The sequence below is a fragment of the Patella vulgata genome, chromosome 2, assembly GCF_932274485.2.
Source record: "Patella vulgata chromosome 2, xgPatVulg1.2, whole genome shotgun sequence".
NCBI lineage: Eukaryota > Metazoa > Mollusca > Gastropoda > Patellidae > Patella > Patella vulgata.
The window spans coordinates 81,951,543-81,971,494 of record NC_065880.2 but is presented as its reverse complement, the minus strand read 5'-3'; the positions used below and the strand labels follow the sequence as shown (position 1 = coordinate 81,971,494).

The window sequence follows — 19,952 nt, the reverse complement described above, 5'->3', positions numbered from 1 at the left end:
ACTATGATCTAGGTCGTATAGATAATTCTGATACGCGGCCAAAATGTGGACATTAAATTACTAACTGTCTTCATAGTCACGTCAACCTGGGATAAGGAGGTCCTTACACTGTTAGTTTTATCAGATGATTGCGACATGTTCGTGCAGAAAATTACTGGTCTAAATCCTGATTTGTCAAAAAGATTTATCTCCCTTGCATGCAAACCCGAAACCATCAACAGGGAAGAAATTATTATACAAAGTCGCCAATAAACAGGGGACGAAATATTTTACTGGACATAGAATAAAAGTAAAAATAAAATAGGTGAGTTTCTAGGATAAAGGGCTGTGTTGACTTCAAAAAGACAATTTCGTATAAATATTAGAATATTTCCATCAGTTTGATAAACATTTATGTGGAGTAGTTTTACTTCCGTCCAATAAGTATATCTTCTTGTCATTTAAAGCGACTAAAATTCTTGATCAATAAAACGTTTTAAATAAAAAAAAAAGTGAGCTTCTAGGATAGAGGACTGTAAAAGGTGAGTTGCTATCTCAGACAAAATGGTGTGTAATATTGTAATTTTTAAGCCTGCCGTGTAGTTGAGGATTGAATAGAATCGCCTGCCCAACCTCGTGGGTTTTCTCCTGGTCCTCCAACTGCTAAAGACCCCTACGCGCAAGCGAATTATTAAAATAAAATTGAACCAAAGTTAGTCCCGAAATGACCTTGTTTGTGTCGAGTGGACATGAAACTCTCTCTCTCTTTCTCTCTCTCTCTCTCTCTCTGAGGATTGGGACTACTACGAATGTCGCCAACCTCACAAACTGTTACTTCGTTTGATCATTCCTAGAACAAAATCGAAATGATCAACCTCCTTCAATATTTTTTTATCAGATTATCAGATGATTATGACACGTTGGGTTCTGTCTTTGACTTACTGATTTATGTATACCAGTCGCATATTTTAACTAACATATAGAGTCAGTATTATGGTAGTTAATTGAATATATATTGTAATATATATATAGGTCAGTATTAGTATACCGGTATATAGTCTACATGGCCTATTTATTAAAATAAACATTTTAAACAGGTAAATTCCACACCAATTGCCATTTGGATTAACTATGAAACTCCCTTTAAACTCCTTGAAACATGTGACATGTGACTCAATATCTATTAATGGTAAGGGGAAAACCAGTTTAATAGCTCTTGTTATCAAGTCATTTATTTCCATATTCATAAATTTATAGACATCAGTGATTCATACATGAATTTAAACATTGCACACCTAGAGACTGTGTAATCGAGTCTCGTAGAACGCAGGATACTATATATCACTGGCAGTATAAATATTAATTCGTTCATCCCCTGATGTAAAATATCATCTGTAGAAGCCGATAAAATTAGTGTAAAGTACAGTTATTCTGGTAAGGTTATCATTATCATTCAAACACGACAGCACAAAATATTTTCTTTAAATCTAGTTTAATATGTATCGTATTAAACTATGCACATATTATATGGAAAAACAGCTACTAGAATGTAACAGGCATTAAAGATTATTATCGTCATCATTGGAGCTGTGGCAGTATCCCCTTCAACCAAATAAATTAATAGCTGTTTTTCCATAAGTGTATTTGCTCGATCCAGTTACTAAATGCCTCTAACAGATTATTATTGTACTTTTTTGGTTGTACGATGAGAGGGTTTGTTGGGTTTTTTGTTATATCAGGGATGTCATTTGAAGCCAGCAGTTCTGGCAAATTTCGCCGTTTAAATTAGGCCAATTTTCGGCTACTTTTCAGCTAAAAACGATCAGTAATTTCTATTTATCTTAATAAAATAAGTTTTCGTAATATTAATTTAAACCAATTTAATTCCTAAACGCCAAGCACACAGACTTGTCAACTAACCTGTTTTTTTCCCTGATACTCACGGATTCACGACCCTTTTCCCGATCTCCTGCACGGGAGGAAATTTCTCACGGAGAGTGGGCTAAATCTACTTGTTAAGGCCAGCTCAATTTTTGTCAAGGTCGCTGATATGTAAATAAGGTTAGGGCACGTGATTGTTGGTGAGATTGTAGGTTAGGTTTAGGAATTTGGGGGAGAGGTTGGGTCTCCACATAGCACTAAGTAGGATGATGAAAATTTAGTTCGTGATAATCCCTGGTTTTATAAAAATAATTTTATATACAAAGTTGTTTTCGGTGTTGGTGGCGCTGACGAAAAATTGGGCTGGCCTTATCATTTAGCAATAAACCCAAGAATGGTTACCTGCCAATACTAGATCAATGTACTCAATGGCTAGATTTATGTGTGTGAGTTAGTTTTATTTAACGTCCGCTTCCACCGAGGTGATATCGCAGACAAAGGCTAGATTTACTTTCAGCATGGACTTTATAATACGTCCATGCTTTCACGAAGGGAGGTAACCCCCTGTCTTCCATGTATAAATCGACCTCATTGATTGGCTGAATTTGAACGGAACTTCTAATTCCGGTAGTATGGTGGTGCTGTGTTTATTAGGCTATTAATTACTGCTTGGGGTAAATAAAAGTATATTGTAATGAGCGTACCTGATAAAATTATCGACTCTATAGAGACCTGCACTGGCTGTACAAGGTACGTACGTCATTTTTATCCATGGCTAGTAGATCTAAACGTCTATGCGATTTTGACAATTCTCCCGCGAAGAGAAAACATTTCACGCCACGTGACTTTAGCGTGAAATTCAAATAGGAGGCCATTGCATGACTGAAATTTAGCCGACATTCGTGATTCAATCTGCGATTTTAGATTACTTTTTCATTTTCTAGCGACTGTATTATATATAATACTTTGATATCGATCTCAATATATGCAAATAATCTGACTCAAAAGTTCTCGAAATATAAGCGCTATATGTACGGGAGGTACTTGCGGGGAAATAACGCTGTATCATACGGTCTGTCATGGAGTCAACTGGCGGGGTTTCGATTCCCAGGTTGTACGTGACAAGGAGTAGGGTCGCCTGTCCAACATCGTAGGTTTTCTCCAGGTCCTCCCACTGCTAAAGACCCCTACGCGCAAGCGAATTATTGAACTAAAATTGAACCATGTGTTAGTCCCGAAATGACCTAGTTTGTGTCGAGTTGATGTTAAACCCCATTTCTCTCTCTCTCTCTCTCTCCAGAGATACAACCCCAACCCCAAATACTGTTTTGAAATATTTGATGTGAAGCATTCTGACAATCAGAAGATGAGCACTATCAATTTTGTCTTTCCACGTTCCAGCTCTTGTAAATATAGGAAGATTGGACATGGCAAAATGTTTGTTTGCGTAGGGACGGAGGGGCTGACAAGGGAAGCTGTCTAGTCGTTCGGATGGGACGAAAAACCGAGGTCCCGTGTACACATTGGCAGTTGGAATTCGATATAAGAGTAGGCCGTAGTGCCGCTGTCCGGGCAAAATTTCCCTCATAGCACACTGTATGGCGTATGCCCGTCTTCATTAGCCCAGGTTAGGAGCAGAACAGTAAGACGTTAAACTCCATTTCATTTCATTTGTTTGCGTAGAAGCACGGTTTTAGAGACCCCGTTGGCATCTAATTATTTTGTATAGTTTCAGATAATCAGATAAATATGGCATACTCACAGGAAACGACAAGCAAAAAGGCAAGTGAAGAAGGTCGCATGGCCATCGATGACATGGCGGAAATGAATATACTTCAGAAAGGTAAGTTCTGATGAACAGTATGCTTTTCATTGGATTGACAAAATATGGCTTTCTAATCCGTTGCACTAAATAAGTCAACAGGGGTTCTCATTATCTCCCCTTAGGCCGTGTTGAATTGATTCCTTGTTTCTCCTCGCCCGCGCGCTTAGGTCAAGGACCCCGAAAATCGCGCGCTTACGTTTTTAACACAAAAAAAAATATTCAAAAAATTACGTTAATAACATCTAAAAAAAATTCTACCAAACATCAGAAGTCAATTCTCGTTGTTTATTCCTCGTTACGAACTAAATAAGTGAGTGCAGGGGGGGGCCGCACTACACGCAAAAGAAAAATCTACAAGATAAACCTGCGGACAAGACAGAAAATAGGCATTGCACCGAATAAACAAATATCAAATCAAGTGAATGGATCCGGTAGATAATACAAATGTAGGGGCCCGCATACTATGGAATAAGTTACACTGTATATGATTGGATGAATTCCGCAAAATGGCGCGTGTAGCAGTCATTTCGGCTAATGAGAAAGCATATTATAAACTGTAAGACAGTCGCCAATATTCAACCGGGAACCTGAATAATCAATTTTTTCATTGGCTAAAATTATAACGCGTCATTATTATTCAAGTATTACCCAATCATATCTTGTGTAATAAATAACGCACGCTTACAAAATGGTGAGCTATGCCGGGACATAGGTAAATTCGCGTACCGGTCGGCCTAATTTATTGATGTTCAAGGAAAAAATAGTGGTCCCGTTAGTTCGTTTCCGGAGTTTAACGAACGAACGGGACCACTATTATTAGTATTATTTCCTTGAACATCAATAAATTAACAAACGAACGGGACCACTATTATTTCCTTGAACATCAATAAATTAGGCCGACCGGTACGCGAATTTACTTATCTCGACTCGACTTTGGTGTGTATTCCCAGCACTTTCACGTTCGATGATATTGTCGAAACCATCTACAACTCAACAAGCGAATCAAATTTCGTCTTTGGTGTGTATTCCCAGCACTTTCACGTTCGATGATATTGTCGAAACCATCTATAACTCAACAAGCGAATCAAATTTCGTCTAACTGGAATGTTTCCATTGTATTGTATTTTGTAACACAAGAATACGGAAAATTTATATCAAAATATGGTTATTTCATTTTTTAAAAAGTTAATCAAAGAAGCCAAATTTGTTACCAAATTTTAGCTTGTTATTAAATTTATTTAATTAAATAAATATTATCTGTGTTTTTATTCTAACCAATAATATAACTAGATTATTTATAATATTATTAAAAATGGTACACAACCCTCAGACTATATAGGTATTATGCCAGACCACTTTGTGTTTTGAAACCCACTTTGTGTTGTGTTTACCGCACTACCGCACATGATTGCCAAAGTGGTGGCAGGAGAAACAAGGAATCAATTCAACACCGCCTTAGTAATGTTAATTAGATATATACGTATTTTCGGGGTGTTTTTAGCCCTGTGTTAATGCTAGGTTCCCAGTATCAGGGTTTGTGCTTCGATTGAAACCGTGGTTTTAATCATGGTGATCCTATCCGGTCTTATCATACATGTGTTGATTGTATCGAAACGTATCTACGCCTACCAGATCGTGGACTCGATAGGGACAATCCGATCGTAACACATCGCACAACAGTGGGAACCTAGCATAGCGATTGGATTGAACACGTGATGGACACTTAAGAAACATCCAATGGACCAATTAAACTAATATATCTTTAAAATAAGTCATATGGAAGCAAATATCATTGGGTTTAGGTTAAAAATATGCCTACTATCGTCACTGTAAATGGGACCAGCGAAAAACAAAGTATAAAACTTCCATGCAACCAGTATAATTTATTTACTAACTGAATATGTTATGTACTAGTTTGATGGGTTATCTAAACATTTATAGGGGCGTTGGATGACCGAAAGACTAGCTTGTGCACACTGTATCATAAGACAGGGTTCCCGCGGCCCTTGAAAATCCTTGAATATCCTTAAATTTAAAATTTCATTTTCAAGGTCTTGAATATCCTTGAATTTCGCGGAAATGGGAAAATATCCTTGAATTTCAGTTGAGATCCTTAATTTTGTTTCAAATTGGTAATAATAGTAAGTTGATATGAAAATCCCGTTTAGATTAGAAGTTTTATAACGATAGTTGGTAATGTTTTGGTTATTTTTAAGATGAAAAATTGTAACTTCAGGCTAAAAAAATGTCCTTGAAAATCCTTGAATTTGACGTATAATTATCCTTGAAAAAATGTTTGACGAAGCCACGGGAACCTTGTAAGATCTGTTATTGAGTAAACTGACTTGGTTTCGATTCCCGGTTGTATGTGACAAGGAGTAGGATCGTCTGTCCAACCTCGTGGGTTTTCTCCGGGTCCTCCAGTTTTCTCCCACTGCTAAAGGCCCCTACGCGCATGCAAATTATTGAAATAAGATTGAGCCATATGTTAGTTCCGAAATGACCTAGTTTGTCGAGTGGATGTTAATCCCTCCCGCTCGCTCTCTCTCTCTCTCTCTCTCTCTCTCTCTCTAAATATTTATATATTACAGTAAATACAACATGTAAAATCACCAATTTACCGGATGCTGTAGCCATAGAGGAACGTAAAGGACTTATATTTACTGTAACTGGTGAAACATCCAATAATCAACCACTCAAATTTAAATGGAGCTGGGATCCTGAAGAAGCTGAACAATATTTCACTCTCCATCCTGAATGTATGTATACAATTCAATATTTTGAAAGATTGTCTAAATGAGGGACATGGAATATGTGCACTTCTATGGAATTGGAAATGTAAAACAAGTGTGCCTAATTTCTTGCAGAGCTCTTAATGTTTGTTTGAATAAAAGAAGGCAGAAATAAGTAATTATTTGTGTTTTGATGCTACTGTTCACTGGGTATTAGAACTGTAAACTTTCAACTTATCAACTTGGTTTTCTAGACTTAATGACACTCATAGATATAATTGGAATAGATATATGCTGTAAGAAGCAGATATACATTTCTTGATTTATGTTCAATGGATGTATATTGGATTGATATCTGGCGTCTTATTTGGTACAATTTAGCTGTTTCTGTCCTATAATCAAACGTTACTAGAGTGATTGATAGATATTTGTTACTATATTTAGATCTATATTTTACATTGTAGATGATGAATTACGTGTGCATGTTACGTCAGATTCTGTGTTTACGTGTAATTGTGTGACTCTAACAGTTACAGTAAATGACGGAATGAGTGATTCACTTCCAGCTAATCTAGAAATTGTCAGTAAGTTCAGTATTATTTTGTTCTAAGAAAGCATTTGTTTAGAAACTTTGTTTTCTATTTCCAAACTGATCCTACTTCAATACTTATTGATTACAGATAGCTCAAGATTCTGAAATGAATAATTTTAAAATTAACCTTAAATCAACAGCTTCCCGTTATGTGGGATTCTTGGTAAAAGTCTTTCCAAATTAAAAACTAAAACTAATAGTCAAACTCCTATTGTTCTACATGTTATGAATATAAATGGATTTGTTTCTTACCACATGTATTTTAATACACCCACATGTAAATATAGATTTTGATTTTAATACACCCACATGTTGTTAATATAGGCCTTTATTTTAATACACCCACATGTTAATGTAATCATATTTTTGGGGGTTGGATGGCTGAATGGTTAGTGTGCGCGCGCTGTATCATAAAGTCTGTCATTGAGTCAACTGGCGTGGTTTCGAATCCCCGGTTGTACGTGACAAGGAGTAGGGTCGCCTGTCCAACCTCGTGGGTTTTCTCCGGGTCCTCCAGTTTCCTCCCACTGCTAAAGACCCCTACGCGCAAGCGAATTATTGAAATAAAATTAAAACCATATGTTAGTCCCGAAATGACCTAGTTTGTGTCGAGTGGACGTTAAACCCCATTTCTCTCTCTCTCTCTCTCGTAATCATATTTTTAGCTATTTATTGAGTTAATGTCGAATTACTAGCTGTCTTCATTAGTCCAGTGATTTTTTGCAGGAAATGGACAGTTTATTACCATTTTTGTATTGCCTACTAAGAACTGATTTGTTCCTTTAAATAAATGAAATGAAATGGGGTTTAACGTCCTACTGTTCTGCTCCTAAACTGGGCTAATGAAAACGGGCATACGCCATACAGTGTGCTATGAGGGAAATTTTGCCCGGGCAACGGCACTACGGCCTACTCATATCGAATTTCAACTGCCAAGGGATCTTTTACGTGCACGCCAATATGTACACGGGACCCCGGTTTTTCGTTCCATCCGAATGACTTAGACAGCTGTCCTTGTCAGGCCCTCTGTCCTGCATCACTGACAAGGGGAAACCACGCCGGAAAATCTGGATGAACTTTCTCTCGCTCAATGCAGGGATAGAACACCCGATCTCCAGGCTAGCGAGCCAGCGTCTTACCCACTTAGCCATCGTGATCCCCCATAAATGATATGAATATAACACTTAAACATCTTATTTGTGTGAATAATAAGTTTTTGCAAGCTGCTTCCCTGCCCTCATAAATAAAACAAAAGAAGCCAGAAAGGATTGATAATGCTTGAATCTGATGAGAGTTCCAACCAAGATATAGGGGTTTGTCCCTTCCTTTCTGAAAAAGTTTCCTCAAATTTTGAAAGAGTTACCTCAAATACTCAAAGAAATGCCTGCATCAATGTTACCATATTCCCATTGCCCATATGCTGATATTGTCCAATCTTTTCCGGATACCCCTCCCTTGTTTCAACCAAGTTGTTACTATGTTCATATACAGGTGACAATTCTATGAAATACAATTACTGAGCGACGTTTCGACTAGGCTTCTCTGGTCAGTAATAAGCAGTACATGTACTTGTATTCCATAGAATTGTGACCTGTGACCTGTATACTCTAGTTCAATTACTAAATGCCATGGAAACAATTTACTAATTCATCTTCTGAGTTTTAGGACTTAATCATAATCCCTCAACCAAGTGTCAAGGAATGGTATGCCATGGATCAGCTATACCTCAGATCGACCCGCCCCTCACCCACCCCCATACCCTACCAAAGTTTGGTCTGCCTACCCTCTTTAGGCAATCTCAAAATGCCTATGATTTTTGTTCTCAATTTCAGAAGCGGAAGTGCGGTTGATATTAATTGGAAAAACTGGTGTTGGTAAAAGTGCCCTGGGGAATAGTTTGTTGGATTTATCACTAGATACTAGATTTTTATCTAAGTCAAGCGCTGCCTCGGTTACAAGCTGTAATTCATGTAAACATTGTGTCAGAGAGGTAGACGGTGACAAGTATCTTTTCAAAATACTTGATACCCCAGGATTATTAGATACCAAAATTTCACACCAAAACGTTAAAAATGAACTTGCAAAATGTATGATTCATCTGGCACCAGGACCCCATATATTTTCGTTTATTTTACCAATAGATAGGATTGATGGACATGTCATGGAAACTGTGGAAAAATACAAGGAATTATTTGGGGAATGCCTAGAAAAGTTTGGAGTGATTATTTTTACAAAAAAAGATGCACTGGATGGAACATTTGATGAATATTTGGAAGATGTTAAACCAGAATTTAAAGAATTTTTGGAAGGTTACTGTGGGAATCGATATTCTCTTATCGACAACAAAAACCCACGGCCTGATGATGTTAATGGTATTTTAAGTCTCTTGCTGAAAACAAAAAGAAACAATAATGGCAAACACTACAGAGATGCAATGTTTGAGGAAGCTAAGAAATTATACGAAGACAAGCTCCAGCAGAAAGAAGATGAGAAAACTAAAGTAGAGCGGGAACTCAAACAACAACTCCACCAGAAAGAAAGAGAACTCAAACAACATTTCAAGCTGAAAGAAGAACAAGAAAGAGAACTTAAGCAACAACTCAAGCTGAAGGAAGAACAACTTAAACAGCGCGAGAGCGAATTTACGGAAAGAGAAAATGAGCTAGAAGCGACTAATAATAAGTTCCAAATTATGGTGAGAGAATTTGCTGCAAGAGAAAAAGAATTTAAAGAGCGAGAGAAAGAATTTGACGAAATGAATAACAAGTTACAAAATATGGAAAAAGAGAATAAAGCACTGAATCTCCAAAACCAAACATTGTTGGAAGAACATAACAAGAAAAGTCCATCGGATCAAGAGACAGATGTCAACTCTGTGACAAATCCACAACCACAAATCGCCGAAATGGAAAAATCAAAACAAACAGTAGATATTCAAAGTGTAGGTTTTGAAACTCTATCTAATCCATCTGGACAAGAGATAGATTTGAAGACGGCGACGGATTCACAACAACAAATCGCCGAATTGGAAAAATTAAGACAAACAGTAAATATTCAAAATGTAGATTTTGTGAAACTATGTAGTCTTCTTTTACAAGATGGCTGTTTGAATGAAAAAGATAAAGAGGATATAGTTTCATCAGAATCGTCATCCTCAATGGATACACTTATGGATAAATTAAATAAAACAAACAACAATAACAAGGCCTACATCATTGTTATTAACCATTTAAAGAGTGGAACTACCAAGGAAACCAACAACACAACACAAGGTAAGTTTGAAAGCAGGATAGGCATTCATTCTGAAAGCCACAAACTAAGTTAAAAAGACAACTGGTTGATTAATTGATTAGGTGCTAGCGAGAAAATATACTCTTCAAAAAAAGTAGGGGATATTCAGAAACAATACAAAACTGTGGAAATGCACTGCTGTTTTTATTAGAGATAACCAGTGTATGTTAATAACAGGCCAATTGCCTACACATGAACATAAACAGTTCTTATAGGCGGCTTATCTGACGGCCCCATTTCACTCGCAAAGATATACACTGTCAAAAGTGAAAATGGACGTTTTTGATTTTTGTCTTAATAATGAGTAATTGCTCCACCAATCCTCAGACATTCAGCAATTCGTCGTGGAATGCTCCTAATCAACCGTCCAATCACGATTTGGGACAATCCCTCTTGCAGTGCCACGGCCAATTCTTGCAGTGTTGTCCGTTGACGTAAACGTCCTCCGATCAAATTAAACGTAACACACTAAAGCAAAGATAAGCTAAACAGAAAATCTTATGCAAGAATTGACAGGAAAGCAAACATGGATAGATAAAACAGCATGCAGCAATTTTCATCAACCCTTCCTTGCAGTGTCAAATTTGACAATGAACCCCTCCCACGTGTCGCATGTGCAGCTCAGTGGTTCTGTTGGGGTGATAAGTTCTTAATCTGTGAACATACTCTCAAAGCATGTCAAGTGTCCATGACTATTTATCATATCACAACCTGCATAGGTATTTCCATTTCCATATCCCCTACTTTTTTTGAAGAGTATTATACATGTATATAAATGATTCTGCTCTCAGGTAAAAGTATATAGAAATATAAGGCTTTTAGAAAGAAAAAACTAATTTCATTTTAGCAATTTGAAATGTCGTATTATCCATTAGATGTCTAATACTTCAAACTTGTGTAATGATTACTTTACCTTTCCACTGAAATCAGAATTAACCCAGGCCTGCTCTACAAACATCAGTGGGTAAGATGCTGGCTTGTAGCCTGGAGGACGGGTGTTCGATACCTGCATTGGCCGAGAAAGTTCATCCATATTTTCCGACGTGGTTTCCCCTTGTCAGTGATGCAGGACGGAGGGCCTGACAAGGACAGCTGTCTAGTCGTTCGGAAAGGACAAAAAAAAAACCGAGGTCCCGTGTACACATTGGCGTGCACGTAAAAGATCCCAGTTGGAATTCGATATAAGAGTAGGCTGAAGTGCCACTGCCCGGGCAAAATTTCCCTCATAGCACACTGTATGGCGTATGTCCGTCTTCATTAGCCCAGTTTAGGAGCAGAACAGTAGGACGTTAAACTCCATTCATTTCATTTCATTTCATTGCTGTACATACTGCAGCATCGAAGATACATTTTTTGCAACTTATTGAAATCAGATCGAGTAATTGTTAACTTTTCTAGGCATATGTTTAGTTTCCTGACAACCTATCTTTTTATTCCTTTCAGATTATGATGCTAAATATAAACAAAAGCTCAATGGAAACAGACGGAAATTTATGTCTGTGCTGGCTGACCATATACAAGATCTTATTGCAAGATTACGTGAAAAGTGGGCATTACAAGCATTTGAAGCAAAGGCAATTCAAAAAGTCATTAGCGAGAACAATCCAGAAGTAGGGATATCGTCTCTGATAGATGTTCTTTGTGAACGGGAGGAAGTTGTGTTTAATAAGTTTAAGGAATGCTTGAGAGAAATGGGATACAATGAATTGGTAGATGATTTCTTAGAAGGTAAGTAGTATACTTCATAGTCTAGATATTATACCATGTGACACAATATATTATAGTCTGGATATTATACCACGTGACACAATACATCATAGTCTAGATATTGTACCACGTGACACAATACATCATAGTCTACATTTATACCACATGATGTAATACATCATAGTCTACATTTATATCACGTGACGTAATACACGGTAGTCTAGATATTGTACCATGTGACACAATACATCATAGTCTAGATATTGTACCATGTGACGTAATACACCATAGTCTAGATATTGTACCACGTGACATAATACACCATAGTCCAGATATTGTATCACGTGATGTAATACATCCTAGTCTAGATATTGTACCACGTGATGTAATACACACAGTCTAGATATTTTACCATGTGATGTTATACACCATAGTCCAGATATTGTATCACGTGATGTAATACACACAGTCTAGATATTGTATCACGTGATGTAATACACACAGTCTAGATATTGTACCATGTGATGTAATACACCATAGACCAGATATTGTATCACGTGATGTAATACATCCTAGTCTAGATATTGTACCACGTGACGTAATACACCATAGTCCAGATATTGTATCACGTGATGTAATACATCCTAGTCTAGATATTGTATCACGTGATGTAATACACACAGTCTAGATATTGTACCATGTGATGTAATACACACAGTCTAGATATTGTATCACGTGATGTAATACATCCTAGTCTAGATATTGTACCACGTGACGTAATACACCATAGTCCAGATATTGTATCACGTGATGTAATACATACTAGTCTAGATATTGTACCATGTGACGTAATACACCATAGTCTAGATTTTTTCAAAGCCCTTTATAGGGAAAGTTATGACAACTCGTTTCCAGATGTCATTTTGGGTCCCAACTATGACACCATAAAAACTAAGACGTCATGGCGTCATACAGCTTTACAACAAAACGTTTTATTTCTTTCACTATTAAGAAAGATGCTAAATAAGAAACCTACACTAAAATTCAAACTTTTCGACAATATTGTCTGAGTATTAACTAATTAAACAATTTTATAAAGATGACAATTCTCTTTTGTCTGTACAAGGACAGCTGCCTAGTCCTTCGGATGACACGAAAAAACCGAGGTACCGTGTATACATTGGAATGCACGTAAAAGATCCCTTGGCAGTTGGAATTCGAAATAAGAGTAGGCGATAGTGCCGCTGCCCGGGCAAAATTTCCCTCATAGCACACTGTATGGCGTATGCCCGTCTTCATTAGCCTAGCATAGGAGCAGAACAGTAGGACGTTAAACCCCATTTCATTTCATTTCTTTTGTCTGTAATATGCTTATGGTAACCCATGTCCATTTGATCAGTGAAATAAAATTTCCGATGATTTCTTATAATAGCTTAATGGGTTGTTTTATTGCTCTAAATCGAATTTTAGTGGGTTGAAAATGTTTTAATTACCGACACAAAATATGCGACAACCTGTGTTGACTGTAAAGACAACTCAGCTGCTGTGTGTGTATGTTTCATTGTCTGGCAACCTATCTTTGTTTATATGGTATGGTTCTTCTGCACTTTACTAATATATATCTTTCTATTACAGATACTGATGATACAGATGATCACTTACCAATAGATGAAGAAAGCAGAGGGTTGACAATTCCAGGTATATCATTACGATTTAGCCATTTTAATGACCAATTGAAAAAATGGCAAGCAATTTTCTAGTCGGGGTGTTTTTAAGCCAGGGTTGTATATCTTTCACACAGACTTAAGTGTTAGCTTTGACAGGTTGTTTTTCTATTCGAAACCACAATAGTAAAATACGGAAATGTGCAGGCGCCAGGCACAAAGCTAACTGAAGTCAATTCAGATGGGAAAAGAGAGAGAAATGGTGTTTAACGTCCACTCAACACAAACTAGGTCATTTCAGGACTAACATATGGTTCAATTTTATTTTAATAATTCATTTGCACGTAGGGGTCTTAAGCAGTGGTAGGAAACCGGAGGACCTGGAAAAATCCCACAAGGTTGGACAGGCCACCCTACTTGTTACATACAACCGGGGAATCGAAACCCTGCCAGTCGATTCAATGACAGACCTTATGATACAGCGCGCACACGCTAACCATTCGGCCATCCAAACTGGATTATTTACTCCACTTGTACGTTCAGACAACAATGATAACCTAGTTTAAAGATGGCCAGGGTTTTTAACCACCACCAGAACGGTATATACGAACAGGTAATCAACTAGTATGAATATTATATAATTTCAGATGATGTAAATTATAACCAGACATCTGTACAAAACAATAATATGGCCACCACATCAATAACTCCTGTATTACACCAACCATTTGTTATGTATGAAAATAATAATACTACTCAGGATGCAATAACAACTAAATCTAATAAAACAACTGACAAAAATATAATTAACACAAAATCAATATATGATACTTGTCGATATGGTACACTTGATGAAGTCAACAGTTTAATAAATAAAAACATAGATTTAAATAATCCTGACGATCTGGGTCTAACACCAGTATTTTACTGTGTTCATTCTAAAATAAAACCATTAGAGAAGGTAAAGTTACTTTACTCTTCTGGTGCCAGGTTAGATGTTAAAACTCGTTATGATGGTCGTAATATATTACACTATGCATGTCAGTTTAGTACAACAGACTGTCTAGAATATTTGCTAGAAGTAGGGCTTGATAAAGATGGTAGGGATGGTGGTAATAGGACGCCAGTATTTTATTGTGTTAGGTCTGAAATAAACCCAGTAGAGAAAGTAAAATTACTCTCTTCTGCTGGTGCGATGTTAGATGTCAAGAGTGATGATGGTAATTTATTAGACTGGGCTCGTATGTTTGGTAAAACAGAATGTGAATCATTTTTACGCGAAATAGGCCTTTGATAAATAGAATATAAATAATCATACAACATCTTTATTTTTGTAGTTAATAAGTATGTTAGGACTAAATGAAAATGTTTTGTTTTATTTTGATGTAAATTTATTATAAATCATTTTTTGTCAATATCAACAACATTCTGTACATAGACAGGCCACCTACCTGCCATTAAAACTAGTAAAACGTGATTACAATTCAGTAGGTCACATTAAATCTATAAACAAATTGAAAGTATTATTACCAGGTTGAATAACATGAATAGAAAATCAACTGATGTGATGTTTTGTTGGTCAGGAAAGTCAACTTTAATACAACATTCTTTTAAATAATAACACAGTGAATTACATTAACCAAGAGATATGATTGGAGAGGAATAGAATAATATTTGAAATGATGTTGAACCTGTAATAATAGAAGACAACCGGCCAGTATGGATGTAAAACTAAATTTATCTACAGCCGTTCAAACTGAATACCCCACATAATTCAGAAAATAATATATTTACTATAGAAGGTAAGAAAAATTGAATTATTTTTGATTTTATAAATTGACTTCCACTTTTCTCATGAGAGTTAAAAATATCCAATATCATTAAATGATTAAAGCCTATTTGATTTCTAGAATATATCTCTCCAGATTTCTTTGTTTATATTTGTTGTTGTTTACCAGTGATCACATGGAAGTTAATTCTGTCTATCTTGACATAGATTCATTATTTATGATTTTATTTAGAAATATTAAAAAAATAAAAATGTGATTTGTAAAAATAGAGTTATCCTTTCTGGATGATAATAGAAGTAGAATTTAGTCCATTTGACCAACTGGCACTGTGAAAAAAAATACAATTTCTAAGAATTTAAGCTTAAAATACAATACATACAGTTAAATTGATAGTTTCTATGTATTAAAACACTACTAAATATATCTATAAAAAAAATGGGGATAATGTTAAAAATTGTATAAACAATACCTTGATAACCTATGTTTTGCTTATGTTTTTCAGAGCTGCTGTATTCAAACACAAATAATAATATATAATGAAATCTGAAATCCATCTGTGTACATATTAGTGGGCACCTAAGAGTGCCATTATCTGTTGGAAATCAAGAAAGAGGTTCATGGAAAGGCCGCTGTCTGGGCAAAATTCTTCTACCTCGCATTGCCCATAAAACCATAGAAATAAACATTATATTATGTTTGTTGGTAAATCACTGTTAGCAGTCTTTTTACATGCTTGCTACAGTGTTCACGACTAGACCTCGGTTTTTCATCCAATCCAATCTACTTGTCAGCCGCACAGGAGAAGATTAGCCATGGTATTCTTATTGGGTTTTGATTTAGTGTATAACTGTGATTTTCTAGTTTCGATAACACTCGTACAAAATGTTTTACTTAAATTTATCCGGGAACCTTGGTTGACTTACAAGGAGGTTGAGAGTTCGATTCCAGTGCAAAGGAACAGTCTACACATTTGGGTGGGACAAAAAACACTGCTGTGCAGATAAAACAGTGGATAGAACAGTGAAAAGACGGGTGACTCAGGAACAGAATGTTGCAAAACTGAATATTGTCATTTCATTTTACCCCAAGGCTTCAAACCAGATATGAACAAATCCATTCAAAACCATATCCACTGTCACATTCACATGGTTTTCTGAAAAAGGGACATAACTGTGGGATGGATGGTTGTGAAAGTTGACAGTTGGAATTCGATATAAGAGTAGACTGTAGTGCTGCTGTCCAGGCCAAATTTCCCTCATAGCACACTGTATGGCGTATGCCCATCTTCATTAGTTCAGAGCAGAACAGTAGGACGTTAAATTTTATTTCATTTTTATTGTGTAAAATACGCGTGATTAGAAATTTACTAATTGCATCATCATACACTGTAACCATCCAATCATATCAGTAATTGGACAGATCCAGTGTTTTAAATAACCTGATCTGAGCGTGATAGACTTCAAGGCTAATGTCAATATGATTCCTATAAAAGAGACCCTGCCATGCCTTTACGTTCAGATACCATGTGAGTTTGAAAGACACATAGTGCACAACGTGATATGGAGTAACTCGAGGTCACTTTGCTAAAACATATTGGTCGGAGAAAGGTCCGCAATAGGCAAAATATTGAAAAACATCACCGAAGTGAATCTCTCACCTGGTCAGCACCTGGATTCAAAGTTAAGTTAGCAAAAATATTCCTAGCGCCAATAAAAACCTTAATATATTTATCTGTCCGTCCATCCGTCTGTCACACTTTTGGGGTCACAATAACTCTTTCTAATTGAGCTAGAATGTTCAAACTTGGTGTAAGTGTTTATTAGGTCAATAACTTGATGGAGTTCGAAGATGAGCATATTCCGCTTAGGGTAAGTGGAGATAAGCAATTTGATTGATTGATGCTTTGGGACACGATAACTTTGGTTTTAATTAAGTGAGAGAGATGAAACTTGGTGTATAGTTTCATTACATCAATACCTTGACTAAGTTCGATAATGAGCATTTTCTGCTCAGGGTAAGCAGAGCGATAAGCAATTTGATTGGCCAAGATTATGGAACACAATAACTCTCCTAATTGAGCTAGAACGTTCAAACTTGGTGTAGGTGTTGATTGGGTCAAGGCCTTGATGGAGTTCGAAGATGAGCATAAACTACTAGATTGCAAACTTCCGGAAGACTCCTCTGTTGCATTTTCGAGATAAATTACCGTAAAAACTCTTGAAATATGGGTGGGGGGGGGAATAGGGTAGACTCACTGCGCGCACATTAACTTCTAAACTGGCTTTGGTGGCTCGAAGATCTTTATTTTACCGAAGCTATAGAGGCATAAGTTTTAAACATGCCAAAGTTCAACTTTTTATGTTGGCTTATTGAGTTAAGTTAAACCATGTCACAAATTTCCTAGCACTTGGATTCTAGGCAGGGGTTCGTGGGTTCAATAAACACTGGGTATGTCCACGCTGCATCAAAGATAGGTTGCCAGGCAATGAAACACACCCACAGCAGCTAAATCGTCCGGGCAGTCAACAACAGTAGTCGCATATTTTTACTTTCGTTTGGTAATGAAAAATTCATAATACACTAAAATCTGATTAAGAGTACCAACTCATTAAGTAATTATCAGAGAATCATTAGAATTTGTTTGGCTTTTAGTTCTGCCCCATGCTAACGTTTAGTATATGAAACATTTAATATCATGGATTTAGCTGTTCAAGTTATCAAAATTCATTGAAATCAATATACTTGTTTGTCTCATGACCTTAAACTCTGTATCAATCTGAAGTCAATCGGATGATAACTTTAGCCTCTTAGAGCATCCATAAGATATTTTGAAATGGTCAAGGGACATAACTCCGACAATAATTATTGCTGAAAATAATAGGATTCTTCATCGCATGACCTTAAACACTGTATAAATTTAAAGTTAATCGGATAATAACTTTGGCCTATAGAGCATCCACAATACAGATATTAAATGGCAGTAATTATCGGAAATTGCTGAAAACCAATAGGCTTCTTCATCTCGTGACCTTAAACACTGTGTATAAATTTAAAGTCAATCAGATATTAACTTTAGCCTCTAGAGCGTCCACAAGCAATTGTGGACGGACGGGGGGCGACGACAATATACGACCACATTATAGCAGAAGCGCTACCCACCGACCAGAAAATAAAATTGAAAATCGCCAAATATAAAACTGAAAGAAAACACTGAATTCGGCGTCAAAATTGATATGGATCCCTTGAGGTCGAAGGAAGGCTCCTGAATCAGAAAAGGGCCTCTCTGATTTCAGTGCAAGTCCAAGAAAATACAACTAAAATCGCCAAAAAAATAAACACGAAAGAAAACGCTGAATTCAGGGAGAAAATTTAAAATAGACCCTCTGTGGCATTGACCCTCCGAGTCCAATAGACGGGCCCCTAATCCAAGAAAAGGCCCAGATTTATAGAAGGACCTCTTTGTCCCGGAATCCAGTGAAAGAGCTCCTAACATTTGTCCAGCGGTGAGGCAGAGGTCCAACATATCGCCATTCATCAGTGCCGTTATGCGAAAGTCAAGTTCTCATTTGTTTCATAAGCTTAATTTGTTCCACCCATGGCATTAGGTGAACAGACAGTGCGCTGAATTCGACGCCTCGACATTCATTGCCGATTGTTATGATAGAACCCAGCTGTTGATACCAATAATATGACAATATATGTGCTATCAGGATTTACCAGGACCCGGGATCAATTTAATTAATATTATATGTATGTTTGTTGTTTATAACTATCAATGTGTGTGTAATTATTGTATATCTTGTACGCAGATTTGTCTTATGGGTGTTATGTGTGGTGCCCTCATGAACAGATTTTTAGCTATCCAGGCCCCAAGTTCACAAAGCATTCTCAGACTTAAGAATTTAATATTTGAACTAAAATATAGCCATTTATAAAACTTTTGTTGTTTTAATATATCAAATACATCAATAAGAAACTTTCACCTTATTTCAACTAAAATATAGCTTTTTATAAAACTTTTGATGTTTTAATGTATCAAATACATCAATGTGCAAAGTTTTGTGTTTCTGAATCAAAGATATTTCTCATAAACAGTGATTGAAAGTTGAGTAAATTCTTAAGTCTGAGAATACTTTTTGAACTTGGGGCCAGGTGACCAAACCGTAGTGGAGAGCGTTCTGTTTCCGCTCAATTGTGAATTGCGAATCAACCGTGTTCACTAAGAGTTCACCAGTAATTATTATTTTTTACAAATAAAATTCAAACATTTGCTTTGCTTAATTCCTTACAAACACAATTATCCAATAATTGAAATAACTTTTCTCTTAAAGTCAGAGAGAGATGGGGTTTAACGTCCACTCAACACACACTAGGTCATTTCGGGACTAACATATGCTTCAATTTTATTTTAATAATTCGCTTGTGCGGAGGGGTCTTTAGCAGTGGGGTGAAACCAGAGGACCCATAGAAAACCCACGTGGTTGGACAGAC

The 19,952-nt window shown here is 36.5% G+C and overlaps 1 protein-coding gene across 2 annotated transcripts; it reads left to right on the top strand.

Moving 5' to 3' along the window:
- Positions 1-204: 204 nt before the first annotated feature.
- On the top strand, positions 205-16,964 carry LOC126810373 (reticulocyte-binding protein homolog 2b). 2 transcript variants are annotated; one of them, XM_050535399.2, is made up of 9 exons: positions 205-304; positions 3,590-3,703; positions 6,277-6,444; positions 6,882-7,001; positions 8,842-10,281; positions 11,744-12,028; positions 13,643-13,705; positions 14,319-15,473; positions 15,964-16,964. In XM_050535399.2, the coding sequence occupies exons 2-8, from the start codon at positions 3,610-3,612 to the stop codon at positions 14,963-14,965; spliced, it is 2,817 nt and encodes a 938-aa protein (XP_050391356.2). In that variant the 5' UTR covers positions 205-304; positions 3,590-3,609; the 3' UTR covers positions 14,966-15,473; positions 15,964-16,964. The 2 variants fall into 2 exon arrangements, with proteins under 2 accessions (XP_050391356.2, XP_055954409.1); XM_056098434.1 differs by lacking the exon at positions 205-304 and having other exon boundaries at positions 2,503-3,703.
- The last annotated feature ends 2,988 nt before the right edge of the window (positions 16,965-19,952 follow it).